This window comes from Pogona vitticeps, chromosome 4 (genome assembly GCF_051106095.1).
Source record: "Pogona vitticeps strain Pit_001003342236 chromosome 4, PviZW2.1, whole genome shotgun sequence".
Lineage (NCBI taxonomy): Eukaryota > Metazoa > Chordata > Lepidosauria > Squamata > Agamidae > Pogona > Pogona vitticeps.
This window is the reverse complement of record NC_135786.1, coordinates 179,574,163-179,588,575: the sequence shown is the minus strand read 5'-3', so window position 1 is coordinate 179,588,575 and position 14,413 is coordinate 179,574,163. Positions and strand designations below refer to the sequence as shown.

The window sequence follows — 14,413 nt, the reverse complement described above, 5'->3', positions numbered from 1 at the left end:
TGTGATGATCCGTCTCATGTTTTTCTTTCCCACTGAAATAAAATAAAATACATGCTCTTATTTTGAAACATTGTTTTGTTACATTGCTTGTTTTTGTAAATGTGAACAAGTTGTGTTCTGTTCACAAGCAAAACATAGCTAATGACTTAAATACTTAAGAAAATACTTAAGAAAATGAATTGGTGGCTAAAATCCTGTTGCACAGCTTCATGTGATGATGTCATCACTGCTGACTAAAGACTTCCTTTTAGGCTTTTAAAGTGCATATGACTTTGTACTTCGTGTATAAGTTGCATGCATCTCAAGTCTATTTTAATCAGCAGCAGTTTGCCTTTAATCAGTGGTGATTTGTTGCTGCTGCTGACATCATCACTGTTGTGCATATGAAGCTGCATAACAGGATTTCAGCCATAGTGTTCTAAATATTTTAGAACAATACAATATTTCAGAACAATACAAAAGAAAGATGAAGGGTAAGAGAAGCACTGAGAGATTAAGCAAAAGGGAAGGATATAGAATAATGTAAACACAAATAAGTTAGAGCTAAATAAAAAATCGGAATCATTGCTCAGGGTCAGAGGAAGAATAGGAGTTCTGCAGTAATTCAGAAAAAACACTAAGGAGTTTCTTGGGAGTAAAATGGCATGAAGGGGTTCTCCTTGTTGCCTCTTTCAGAACTCTGCCAACCCTAGAACTACATGCCTGGCTGAAATATATCTTTTCATAGTCTGTGTATGTAGAGATCATGTTTATTTCAGATGCAGAAAACTGGTCTGGATAAGAAAAAGCACAGTACTGTGGCCAGTCAGTAATTTTGAAAACTTTCCTTTTGTCTTTCCTACACTAAACCATCTTTAGAATTGGAAGTCATTTTCTGGAGCTATTAGAATAATTCAAAGAGCATGGAGGAAGATTTGTAAACAAAAGCTGTGTGCATTGTATTCAGCAATTCAGACATTGTACTCCTTGACAAAAAAAAAAGAATAATATCTATCCTTCACTGACTTTATCACCTTTTTTCTTGGTCTGACTTGGGAAGCAGAGGAGATGCTGTTTCATATCTTATGTGGGTCATCAACAAGCAGCAAGTCAGATTTTCAAGAGGAAAATTTCAAAAGTTGATAAAATTAGATGGCCTGTATAGCGTGATCCAACACTAGTTATGATCTCACATTCACAAATATCAAAATTCTATACTTACAGCTATTTTGTTAAGCTATGAAATAGCAGTGAGGAGTAATAATCGTAATTATGTCCGATCATCATTTCTGTTTTATGAAACCCTTATAGGGTTTTCTAAAGCAGAGGCTCCAATACTTTGGCCATCTCATGAGAAATTTCCCTGGAAAAGACCCTGATGTTGGGAAAGTGTGAAGGCAAGAGGAGAAGGGGACGACAGAGGACGAGATGGTTGGACAGTGTTATCGAAGCTACCATCATGAATTTGACCCAACTCTGGGAGGCAGTGGAAGACAGGAGGGCCTGATGTGCTCTGGTTTATGGGGTCACGAAGAGTAGGGCACGATTTATGACTAAACAGCAACAACATAGGGTTTCCAAAGTACTCAGAAGTAGTTTGCCAACCTCTCCTGATGGTGCTTTGAGATCATGCAGCTGTGGATTTCCTGCTTCAACAAAGGATTAGTGATCCTTTTCACTAATCCTTTAGTGAATCAGTTTCCCTTCCAGATCTGAAGTTCTATGATTCTATACACCTCACATTTTTCTCCTGCTTATGACGGACCAGTCACTTGAAAGGGCACATTAGATTTACTTTCGTTAGGATGGCAGAAGTTAGTGAGCAGGACTTGGAAAGTCATGATGAGGGAGTAATACTGCTGTCAGTTTTACAAAATGATCAGCAAAATTTTTTGTCCTGAAAATATATATGGAATTTTGAAAGGGTGCTGTGGGCACTATCACAACATTGTTGCCAAGGTAACATGGGCAAAGTGGCTACTGCGGGGTATGGCCTTTATGTGCACTAGCAGATTTAAAACGTAGATAAATACATGGCTCTGAAAATCACTGGCTGCTGCTTTAGATCCAAACGTTTCACAAACTTTTCTTATGCTGCCACATAATATATTTTTTATATTTTTGAGGGGCGAATGAACACACGTGAGTGCGCGCACACTCCCGCACATGCACTCCCACCCATCCACACTCCTTCCTGTCCGCATGCACACACTCCTGTCCACATGCAATCACGCATGCACACACGCACTCCTGCCTGCCTGCCCACCTGCATGCACGTACGGGCTGGGTAAAAAGGCCCGGCGGGCTGGATGTGGCCCACAGGCCGCAATTTGGAGGTCCTGCTCTAGATCAGCAACGATAAGCATAAAGCAGACTTCCACTATCTATGTAAATATTTAGAAATTTATTCATTGTATAATCATTAAGGATATTTTCTAGTCAAAAGGAGAAAGGTGAAATGTCTGTATATATTCTAAGAGACTTCAGGAAGTGCTATAGGTAAGCCATCATATCAATTTCTCATTGGCTCTGTCTGCAGTGTAAGACATGTCTCTGCATGTGCACGCCCACTCATCTAGCCATATAGTGCAGGTCATGGAGGAGAAATTAAAAGTATGTGAATATGGTCAGCAGTTGCTGATTGGACTGCAGTAAAGTTTTTCCTTGGGCTTGATTTTGTTTTGTTTTGTTTTGTTTTGCCTTTGTGGTTAGGCAGACCATTCATTGTAGAGCAATCAGTATTAGGAGCTGCCTATCCAAGACCTGAGATATTTCAAAAACAGTATGATTAAATAATCTTTTATTAGCCTCAGGTACTTATGGTAGTAATTCCTGTTTTACATTTCTGGTGTGGAGTCCTAAACAGAGGTAAATTGAGTGAAATGGAACTTACAAAGGCTGTAGCTTTAGTATGCATGCTTATTGAACTTAGTTGAACTCATTGGACGTATATGCGAGTATCTTCACCTTTTCACATACTGATGGGAACCACTTGAATCTCATAATTGTTGTGCACCTTCCATTGACAAATACATTTAGGAGAATTCTCGGCTGGTAGTTAACCTGCGGTGGTTGGGACCCAACTGGCTGCCGTAAAGAAACTACTATTGACTACTTGGTTAGGGGCCATTCTGAGATGTGATGAGATTGTTACTGGAAAAGAGGCAACACTGAAGGAACAGATTGTGGTGGAGTGTTAGTGGAGCCTTTCTTATGCTGCAATCTGTTTCCACAGGTGCCACATGGGGGAGCAGTAACATCCTGGTTGAAATTCTGTTGTGTAAGTTATGTGAAAGTATAACTTTTTGGAAATGAATTGCCATAAATTAAAACATTTCTGTATCTGTTGCATATTGAGTTGTTCAACTTTGTGTGCAACATTTAATGCTTATAGATTTATTTACTTCAAATTTGCAGCTAAAAATTATGTTGTTTAGGTAACTGCACAATAGGATTCCAGTCTTATATTTTACTATGTAGATGCTAAACAGAGTACTGTCAGGCCTCAATGTTGCTGGCTAAGTTTGCATAAAATTGTAAAGAGGGAAGTGGTGGCTAGTAGTTCTTCCCATGAGGATATGCATGCCGGCAGAGAGTTATGAATTGGGAGCAAAGTTGACCATTGTTCTTCCTTCCTTGTTCTTTATAGCAAATTTTGCATTTCTCTATACACAGGCCATTTGTCAGAAGTGATTTGTTCTAAATGAAACATCCTAATTAAACACTACAAAAATTACTCCAGGAAATGTCTAATTATACAGAAATTTGTATTATAACATATAAACAGAATGCTATGGTATATTTATGAGTTTAAACATTTCATACTTAGGTTGTGATGTACTGTGATGTTCTGCTTTTTTACATACTGTAACTTTATAATTTTATATTCAAATATGAAAGTAAGCACACATTTGCTATGTATTTATATGTGAACATATTTATATTTATATGTGCACATATATATAGCAAATATATGCTTACTTCCATATTTGAGTATAAAATTATACCGTTACAGTATGTAAAGAAGCAGAACATCACAGTACATCACAACCTAAGTATGAAATGTTTAAACTCATAAAGATACCATAGTTAAGGAACCAGCATTCTGTTTATATGTTATAATACAAATTTCTGTATAATTAGACATTTCCTGGAGTAATTTTTGTAGTATTTAATTAGGATATATATTTAGACCACCCCATTCCTGGGGCCCAAGCTGCAAAGGTATAAAAAATAATAGTCTAAGGCAAAAACACGCAAAATACTAAATTAAACAGGTCTTACACTGCAATAACTGTGGGTAGGAAATTGATATATCTGTACTTATTGGAAAGGAGAGATTGGTAACATTTGGAGGCAAGTTGCTAGAAGTTGTGAAGATATCATAAATACCTGTTGCATGCCAAGATGTGCATCTCAGTGTGCAACAGATGTCTCTGTTAACTTTCTAATTTTGGTAATTTGCCTCCAAAAGTTACACTGTTTGCATTATTTTGGTGTAAAATGACAAAAGGCTTTGGCTAGTATTTATTACAAGGCCTTTCATAGAATCATAGAATAATGAAGCAGGAATGGGGCCTAATAAGGCCATTGAGTCCAACTCCCTGCTCAATGTAGGAATCGTAGTTATTCCTGTCACGGTGTTAAACCTTATTGATATTGCAATGCTTTAACTTATTTTGTCTAGTCTTCCTTAAAGTTTTAGTAAATTTAGAGTTCTAGATATTTGTAAATGAGAAGTGTAATGTCATCATTGCACTGTCATTCTTTGGACATGGACAAAAGTTTCAAATCTTATTTTAGTTTCTTCATTTAGATTTCAACTCTAATTTAGATTGTTTCTGAATGAACACATTCCATATTTGACAAACACTAGCATAGTATTGTGAGCATAAATGCATATCATGTTTTCATCCTGATCTGTATCTGGTCACAGCATGAATTAAATGTTCTGCTGTCAATGTTTCAATTTGCCATGTGGTTCTTTCCTATGTGAATTATCAAAAAAAAATTCAAGAAAAGCATGACAGTTTGTTATCTGTGAAAGGCACATGAGTGCAAATATTTTGCATTAAAGGATAAGATTACTTATGGAAGAGTTTTTTGTTTTGTTTTTGGCAGAGCTCTTCTGTACAGTTGTTTCTCAAGTTCAATTCTGAGCAAAGTTTGAAGGAAAGAACAAATGTATATTTTTATTCAATATTGACTGAAAGATGATAGCAAAAGCAAATAATTTTGAGGCTCTAGGTTAGATCTGCAGGAAATTAGTCACACTTTAGTCCCGATAAAACCAGTAAGATTTTTATTACTCACTACTAACTTGTCCCATTAAGTAAAGTGTGACTAAACCCTTTGGATCCAACACTCCCTTCCCCCCATTTACTGGAGGAAAAAAAAAGAAACAAGTTACAGTGCCATGCAAGGATATTAATTCTTAAAGAATTTGCCTTATTACTGATCTCTTGCAATTGTTAACCTCACATGTGCTAATTTGGAACTAGATAAAGCTATTTTCTAATTCTTATTTTCATTTTATTTTCTGATTTTAGTGATCTGAACAGTTTGCATATACAGTTCCCTCTCAACTTCTCCTTTTACTTCCTCTCAATTTTCCCATTTGCTTTTTCCAAATACCCATTCTTTTTGGGAATCTCTGTCTCTCCTTCTTTTCTCTCCAACCCTACTGAATGCTTTCCTCACAGTTGATTATATTTCTCCACTGCAAATCAAGCTGTGGGCTCAATCTCATGTGCCAGAAGTACCCCAGTTAATAATGATCCTGCTATTATTTAAATCATTTTATATATTTCTGTTCACACGACGCACGGGTGACATTGATTCATTTAGTCAGCCAATCAATTTTTTCCCACCTCGCTGGCATGATTGCTTTAAAATGTACTAATCATGTATCACTTCAATCCTTATTGTTTTGGTACATGTGAATGTTGCAGTCAATTTATTTACTTTGCAAATGAAACAGGTTTTTGGGTGTAGTGACCACTTCATGGCCACTGTGCTAGTACCCTTTTATAAATTTTATTTTTTAAAGGCATATCAATAAATTGTTTGTAGCAATAGACACAAAAACAATACAAATGCACTGCTCAATAGAAGATAGCCTTTCTTCCTTTCTTGGTGTAAGAAACTAAAGAGGAAAGAGGGGTTCAGCAGAGAAAGGGCCCTTTCCTGCTTGGAATTGTTTGAAACTGGATGATGAATACAATATTTGGCACGGATGTAGCAGACAGTCTGTTCTTGTTATGTGCCAAATTTGGGGAGGTTTGGGCAAAGTAACAGTAGACATACTGAGATTTAAAATAGCTCATAAAAATTGAAAACACCAGACTTGTTCATCTTGAAAAAGAGTGGTTAGTCCTGCCCATTTTTTAAAATTTGGGAAGAATCCAGGCTGCAAGGGCTGAAATACTGATTCTCAAAAAAGACCTCTCAAAAGGGAAAAACAGCCACAAAATTGAGGAGGGATGGAACAGCCTGACCAGGAGGAGTTTCCATAGTAGATACATCGTTGAAGCTTCGTGGGCTGGGAAGGCACGTATTTAAAGGGCAATGAAAAGTCTTTATAAACAATGAAAAGACAGGTTTTATTTGAACAGTTTAAGAAAAAAGCCTGTTTTAAAGAAAGTAATGGAATGACGGCCTTCTGGAAAGGGGGACATTTTAGTGTGTATGTCCGGGAAATCAGCATGTGATTTTGGGAGGCATATTCAGAGTATTTCTGTATTACAAAAGCATATGGCATTTGTGTTTGTCCCAGCCTTGAATGCTTTCTGGATTTCTGAGACCAAGCTCCTGACACAAAGGGGAAAGCAGCTCTAGGTCTGGAGCAGTCTGAACTTTTGACTCAGTTAGTCAGGACCCAATTAACTGACTCTCAGAAGAACCTTATAACTCTTTCATGGCCAGACAGGCATTTCTACTGGCAAAGGGATTCTGTGTCTTGTTGTAAAAATACTTTAAAAGATATTTTAAAAATAGAGAAAAAACCGAAGCTCACTTGCTTAATCTGTGAAATTACTGTTTTTTGCTTTGTGGTTTAGGATGATCTTAATGGTGTTAGCAGAGCTGTGGTGCTTATAACCTGTCATAGTTTCAACCATTCCTCCTATCTTGTCAGTATACAATTGTGTGGTAATTACTGTTTCCCCGAAAATAAGACCTAACCTGAAAATAAACCCTAGTATGATTTTTCAGGATGCTCATACTATAAACCCTACCCCAAAAATAAGCTCCAGTTAAGTGAAACCCCCCCCACCATTGTACAGCAACCAGAAGAAAATGACATGACTGTATTTGAATAAATGTAGATTGTTGTACATGGAAAAAATAAAACACCCCTGAAAAAAAGCCCTAATGCTTTTTTTGCTTAAAAATAATATAAGACCCTGTCTTATTTTCAGGGAAACATGGTATGAAAAAAAAACACCTCCAAAGATGTTGTGTACCATCAAGTCACTTCTAATGTATGGTGGCTATGTGAGTTAGTGACCTCCAAAATGTCCTGTCATTAATATAGATCTGCTCAGATCTTGCAAACTGACAACATCTCATATTGGGTCTTCTCTTCTTGTTGTACTCCCCCCCAAGCCCTTTCACAGGTCAGTCTTTTCTGGTCAGTTCTGTAGTTTCATTATATGCACATCATGGTATAACTTTAATTTACTCATTTTTATTCTAATGAGAGTTCTAGCTTATCTTGATTGAGCACTCCTTTTCTGCCCTTCTGGCTGTGGTATCTGTAAGTCTCTTACCGTGGACCCCCAACTTACGGAATTAATCCGTATTGGAACGGTAGCCGCAGGTCGAAAAGTCCGTAGGTCGAGGGTCCATTTCCCATAGGAATGCATTGATAACCCATTAATCCGTAACCGGCCATAGAAAAAATATCCCCACCAAAAAAAGAAAAGAAATGCAAAAAGCAGCACCTTACTGGTCTGAAGGGGTCCCTCGCCGTTGCTGAAGCCGGTGGTGGCGGACAACCTCCAAGATGCCTGCCATGGCAGCGGAGAAGCCCTGGAAGGCATCCAGAGGCACGATCGGCGGCCTACAGACCAGAAGGGGAAGGCGGGGAAAGCGCCAAATTTGAATTTGGCACTTTCCCCACCTCCTCCTTCTGGTTCGTAGGTCGATTCTCCGGCCGCAAGTCGAAGTGAAATTCTGCGGCTGGAGAAGTCTGTAAGTCAAAAAGTCTGCAGGTGGAGCCGTCTGTAAGTCGAAGGTCCACTGTATTTTGAGGGAACAGTATATTTGCACTGTTATACAAGCTGTTTACTCACTGCTTTACATTGTAGTCAAGTGTCATTTCCTCAGTGTTGTCACATGAAAAGATAATTAAAATATTTATGAAATGTGAGGGGGTGTACTCACTTCTGTGATATACGGTGGTGTCCTGCTAGATGACAACCTCGCAAAATCCACATGACGATGAGGTTTTGCGATCTCTATAGCAATTCACAAAACAGTGTTTCCAATGGGCGATTTTTGCTGGACAGTGTTTGGGTTCGTGCCCCGAAAAACCATTTCTCACAAGACGACGATTTTGGTACTGATTGGTGCTTCGCAAAACAGGTGTTTGGGGGACTGATGCTTCGCAGGACAGCCATTTTAACAGCTGATCAACACTCCGCAAAATGGATTCCCTATGGGCGATGTTCGCAAAACGACAACGATTTTTCCCCATTAGAACGCATTAAACGGGTTTTAATGCATTCCAATGGTGAAACGGTTTTCGCAAGACGATGTTTTCACAAGACAGCGATTTCTATGGAACAGATTATCATCGTCATGCGGGGCACCACTGTACTATACCATCCATACTTGTTGAAAAACAGCCCTTACAAATTGTTTAGGTTTGAATGAGAAGTGGTTCACTGATGAAAAAAGTCAGCTTCAGACTACCTTTTGCTATGTAAAGTTTGGCATTTTTTCTGTTGGCAACACAGGCACGATATTGTGCAGCAATATCAGGCCATTTCCTGGAATTTTGAATCGTAGATACAGAAGCACAGTATCCCACATTTGTAAACCAAAGTTTTCATGAAGAATTGAATCATGTTGCATTTCAGCACAGTCTTTGAACTTTTGTAGCTGGCCTTTTTGTATAACCATATATTGTCAATGTGTTTAAACAGATATCTACATTTATATACTGAAAGATGTTGGTGATTCCTTAATGTCCTTTCATAAGAGGTAGATACTGTAGTGAAAGTTTTCTATATTACATATATCACATACACTGTGCATGAACATTTAAGCGTACATAAGCATGAATTTATCTGATATTTAATAGATCCTGTTTGCCTGATGGTACTAATTGAGTATCTTAAATGAAGGAACATACCCTTTGAAACTTTGTTACCAGAATACATTGGTTGTGTAATTGGCTAGTGAAGTTTGAGTGTTAAAGCATCAGTGGAAATAGTAGTTTCCAATAGAGATGGACCATTTATGCATGTTTTTTTTACTCCAAATCCCAGAAGTTTCCATTCTTGGAGTTTCCCTTGCCAGACCTAAATTGTGTTCACCTGGAGAAAGGCTGAGCTGAAAGACTTTCTGGCCTAGGAAAGGTCAAGCTATGACCGAGGGGCATCTTAGAAAAGAAAGTTACCCATTATTTTTTGGGAAAACTAAACTTTGAAGTCCACACAGACAAAACAAAAATAAATTCACATGCAAAAAGGGGGGAGGTGGCTGAACATCATATTAAAAAACAATATGGTGAAATGTTGTTTTTGCTTTGTGCACATGACAAAGTTTTGCTGTATCTATTCCAAATACAGTAATGGCTGTATTTTTGATTCTCTAATAGTGGTTTTGTTTAAGCCATACACTTTGGGAGTCTGCCTATCTGTATTCCTTAGGTATCCAAATACCTGTAGATTCACCATCTTCCATAACCATCTGTCAGGAAGTCCTGACACTGTCCCACATAGCAAGTCAAGGGTCACACTCTAATTACCAATAGTTGCAGAAGAGGATTGCATTTCAGAATTGATTTTCAAGTTTTGGAACTGGCATTTGTAATGGCATTGCCCTGAGGGAAGCAAATGTTTATTTGGTGAGTGAAACAGTCATTTGGTGACTGGTTTGGTGAATGAAATAAAAAGGTCAGAGAAATCCCTTGTAAGTGATATAATTGCACCTTCTCAGTGAAGTTCCAGTAACTGCTGAGTTTCTCAGAATAACTGCCTCTTCTCAGCAAAGTCCTTTCCAACTCTGAAATGATTCCCTGCATTAAGATCAGACATTAGTTCCATCTGGGAAGGGAAGAATATTAGAAGGCTTGTTGTCTCAAGGTGGTTTGTTGACACAACAAAATCATTCTGAGGTCTAGCATATCTTCCTTTCTAGTCTTGTATTGCAGTCCTGCCACCAGGTTTGTTGTCTGTTCATGGCTGCTGTTTTGTCCTCTGTCCTGGCTTGTTTTCTGGTCCTTTTGCCTCCACCATCTCAGCTGCTTTGCAGTCATGATGTCTGACCAGCTCAAGTCACAGTCCTGCCCTGATTGCAAAATGTATGTCCTGTTATGTTTGCCAGATTCACTAGCTGAACCGTTCTGTAGACAAAGGTATTTATCAATAGGAGGGAAGGAATATCTCCCCAATCCTTACTGCCCATCCTGTAGTGGGAAGTAATGGCTGGACATAATTTTTTTCCCCTCTGTGAGTTTTGTTCTTTGGCAATTCTTGATGGAAGGTATTCTTACCTTTCTTTTACCCCAACTTGTCAGAATAAATCTTGGGATACATTCATGTTTTTAATCTTCAAATGGTCATTTTTGTGTGTCAAGGCTGTTAGCATGGAAGGCAGAAATGGGGGACTATTTTTGACTCATGAGGCAAATTGTCAGGAGTAGTGGTGGGGAGGGGAATTCCTAAAGTGAGGAGATTTGCTGCTGGCATGCAGATTCCTATCCACATTTCTGCACATGGATACACCTCTCTCTCTCTCTCTCTCTCTCTCTCTCTCTCTCAGACACACACACACACACACACACACACACACACACACACACACACACACACACACACACACACACACACACACACACACACACACACACACACACACACACACACACACACACACACACACACACAGCAAATGTCTCTTTTTTGATACCTTGCTTGTTTCCTCTCTCATAACCTTTTCCCCTTTAAGCTTACTAAATATGCCTTAAATTGGACTTTATGTGCCTGCTTTAATTATCTGTCTTCTATTTGTCAGATTGCTTAACTTTATATACATTAATGCAAGACAAACATGAGAAAATGGTCTGAATTCTTTTGTAGTAGTAGATGGAAATTTCAACTGGCTATGCATTTCTCTGAAGTTAAAAGCCTGTGAACTTCCCGGGATCCATTGACTCAACATTGTCCATATTTCAAGGATGGTGGCAGATTATGAGGGGAGAAAGCATTGTATGCACCATATCTTACAAGATTGCTGTATGTCATTTTCCACAACAGTATTATTGAAAGATACAGAATAATCAAGGCTGTCGTTCCTCTGTTGTTCTCCTAATTATTGTTATACAACAGGGGTGGACAAATTGCAACCCAGGCTAGATACATCCCATTGTGGCATTTTGGCAGCCCCCAAATATCCCCAAGAGCTGCCCATAGAAAAAGAAAAGAATAACAAAAATTGTGATTTTTCCTTGATAGATTTTAAAATCAGTAGCTCAACTGGACTCCTCTTTGGTTCATTCTTCTGCTTCACTTTCTAGTAACCTATTTAGGAATGTATTGTAAAAACTCATTGGAAGTTAGCACAGCTTTCTTTCCTCCTCCCTCCCCCTCCTGTTTCTGCAGCGTTTGTACTTTGACTGCTTCCTGGTCTCACAGAAAGAGGCAGTGCTGAGTTAGAAAGACAAAAATAGACCTTTACAGAGAAATATAGAGATTGCTAGTGTGTATGTGTGTGTGCGTGTGTGTGTGCGTGCGCTCTCTTGCGTGTGTCTCTGTGCATGTGTGTGTTTGTGTGTGTGCGAGAGAGGTGGTGAGAGGAAGGCAGCATTAGGCTGATTTCCAGGAGGAGCCCTTCTCTGTTTTCACTGTGTGTTGGGCATTTTGTACAGATTTTTTGTTCTGTTTAAAAACACTTACCTCTTCCGGAAGCTCATTGCATCTCTTTGAGAGAGGAAAAGAAAGCAACTGTGATCAGAAAACGACCAGAAACCATTTTATTTGAACAACTGGTGGGGAAGAAAGAGGAGAGATACCATCACAGGGATATAAATATCGTCTTTTAAGAGTATTCCTTTGGATAGAATTATCCATAAATAGTGCAATCTTGACATCCACCCTAAGGGACAGTAATGGGGTGTTTGGGCAACAGCAAAACGGAAGATCAGCGTATTGATGAGAAAGCACAGCGAGAAGCCAACAAAAAAATAGAAAAGCAGTTGCAGAAAGAGCGACTGGCTTATAAAGCTACACACCGTTTGCTTCTGTTGGGTAAGGACAAACAGCGTTTTGGTGGGGGAGGGAGATGAGAGTGCAGTGGTGCAGTTCAGTTTTCCATGTCAGGCAGATGACAAACTATGTTATTTATGTACAATATAAGATGAAAAGGATGCCGACTGTATTTATTACATAGTATGTGAAATGTCTGGATTGACCAAGGTATATGTGACAGTATTTTGAGAGAAGAGATGCGTTCAACCTGTCTTCTTCATTTTGCCTTCTTCCAAATGCATACATCATACATTTTTTCTTTTTCTTTTCTTTTTCAGGAGCTGGTGAGTCAGGAAAAAGCACTATTGTCAAGCAAATGAGGATCTTGCATGTAAATGGATTTAATTCAGAGTAAGAATTATTATTACTTGTGTGGGAGGGTGCAGAGAGAGACAGCTAAATAATATGCATTTAGAACACATCACTCAGAATTGGAGAGTTGATCTTTCTCACTCTTTCTTCATACTTTATCAGTAATTTATACCCACAACCCCACCCAAAGCATGGAAGTCGCAGTTGATGTGTATCAGGAGCATCAAAAATTTGTACACCCCCCAAAAATCTGATCCTTCTACTGTATTTTACACTGTTGCTACTGCAGTGCTTAATAGGCCCTTGTGTAGCAACAACATGGCGACTTCTTACAACAGCAAACACTAAATATTGTCTGTGTGTGTTTGATAAAATATACACATCACACATATTTGAAACGCTCCTGTTCAGCTTTATAATTAAGAACATTTAAATGGGAACGTGATATACTGGAAAGCGTTTCTATACGGTATTATTTATCTCAGGGTTATTTTCTTGGAATTTGACAGCAGTACAATAACACTGAAATAATGATACTTGTTTCTAATTAGATATGTCAGAACAAATGGAATTAAAGTGAGCTTCCAATACAAGGGAGCAAACTCCTTGCCCCCTTTGCCCCCTACAGACATTTATATATATTTGTTTGGTGTTTGTTAGGTTATTTATTTTAATTAAACTAGTATCATTATATTTTGATCTAGAACTGACTTGTGAACATTAGGGATAAAATAGCTCTTTAAAATTCAGTTTCAACATCTTAAAAGCAGTTGAATTATCAGTGAACATTTCCTTTAAGCATCTGGATAGATTGTGACTCTTTTTTTTGTCTAATGCAGAGAAAAGAAGCAGAAAATTCTGGATATTCGGAAAAATGTAAAAGATGCAATTGTGGTAAGAATAATTTCAATTATTTTTAAATTGTGTATGTTTAATTATTGGTTTACATATGCAGAGAAAATGCTGTTCATTAGATAAAGGTAAACCATCAAACAGTCCTTTGCATTTTATCAAACTTAATATGTTCTGTTCTTTTCTGTTTTTTTCCCCTTCTCCAGACTATAGTTTCAGCAATGAGCACTTTAATACCTCCAGTTCCATTGGCCAACCAAGAAAACCAATTCCGAGCAGACTACATCAAGAGCATAGCCCCACTTTCTGACTTTGAGTACACACCGGTGAGATTTAAAGGTCCTCTTCTCTCTTGGGGAAAGAATTGCTTGTTTATCATTTTAAATACATACATTATCATTTCTTTATCCTTGAATTATCTTATTTGCTAGTGCATAGAAGGAATGTTATTCTTACAAGGTGCTGTTTTTGTTCTTAAAGCTATTTAAAGGCGAATCATATAATGCAAAACAATCAGTAGTGAATCAATTTTGTGGGTTTCACGTATGTTGTGCCATTATTTGGTATATTATGCCACAGTGGTGGTTTCATGGTGTCCACGTTATTTGATGGAGCATTTTGGTGAAAATGGCTATGAATAAATTACGTAGTATCTGCTATTTTGATATTTGATGTCTGGTTTTTTTGGGGTTGCCTTTCATGGTAGCAAGTTAAGATGGTCATCAGATAAGATATTTAGGGATAATCATTCTTACGTATTTAAAATATTCGTGCTGCAATCCAGTACTACTTAA

General features: G+C 38.0%; 1 protein-coding gene across 6 annotated transcripts in view; it reads left to right on the top strand.

The window, feature by feature from the left end:
• GNAL (G protein subunit alpha L) overlaps positions 1 to 14,413 on the top strand; it is a 148,150-nt gene that overhangs the window by 43,592 nt on the left and 90,145 nt on the right. For 4 of the 6 annotated variants that reach the window (XM_072998797.2, XM_020793527.3, XM_020793525.3 and 1 more), the window contains exons 2-4: positions 12,734 to 12,806; positions 13,607 to 13,661; positions 13,826 to 13,945. In XM_072998797.2, coding sequence (XP_072854898.1) covers positions 12,772 to 12,806; positions 13,607 to 13,661; positions 13,826 to 13,945 — 210 coding nt within the window. In that variant the 5' untranslated portion in view covers positions 12,734 to 12,771. Of the gene's footprint in view, positions 1 to 2,533; positions 12,624 to 12,733; positions 12,807 to 13,606; positions 13,662 to 13,825; positions 13,946 to 14,413 lie in introns of those variants that run through there. The other 2 variants (XM_020793526.3, XM_078391516.1) reach the window with 2 other exon arrangements.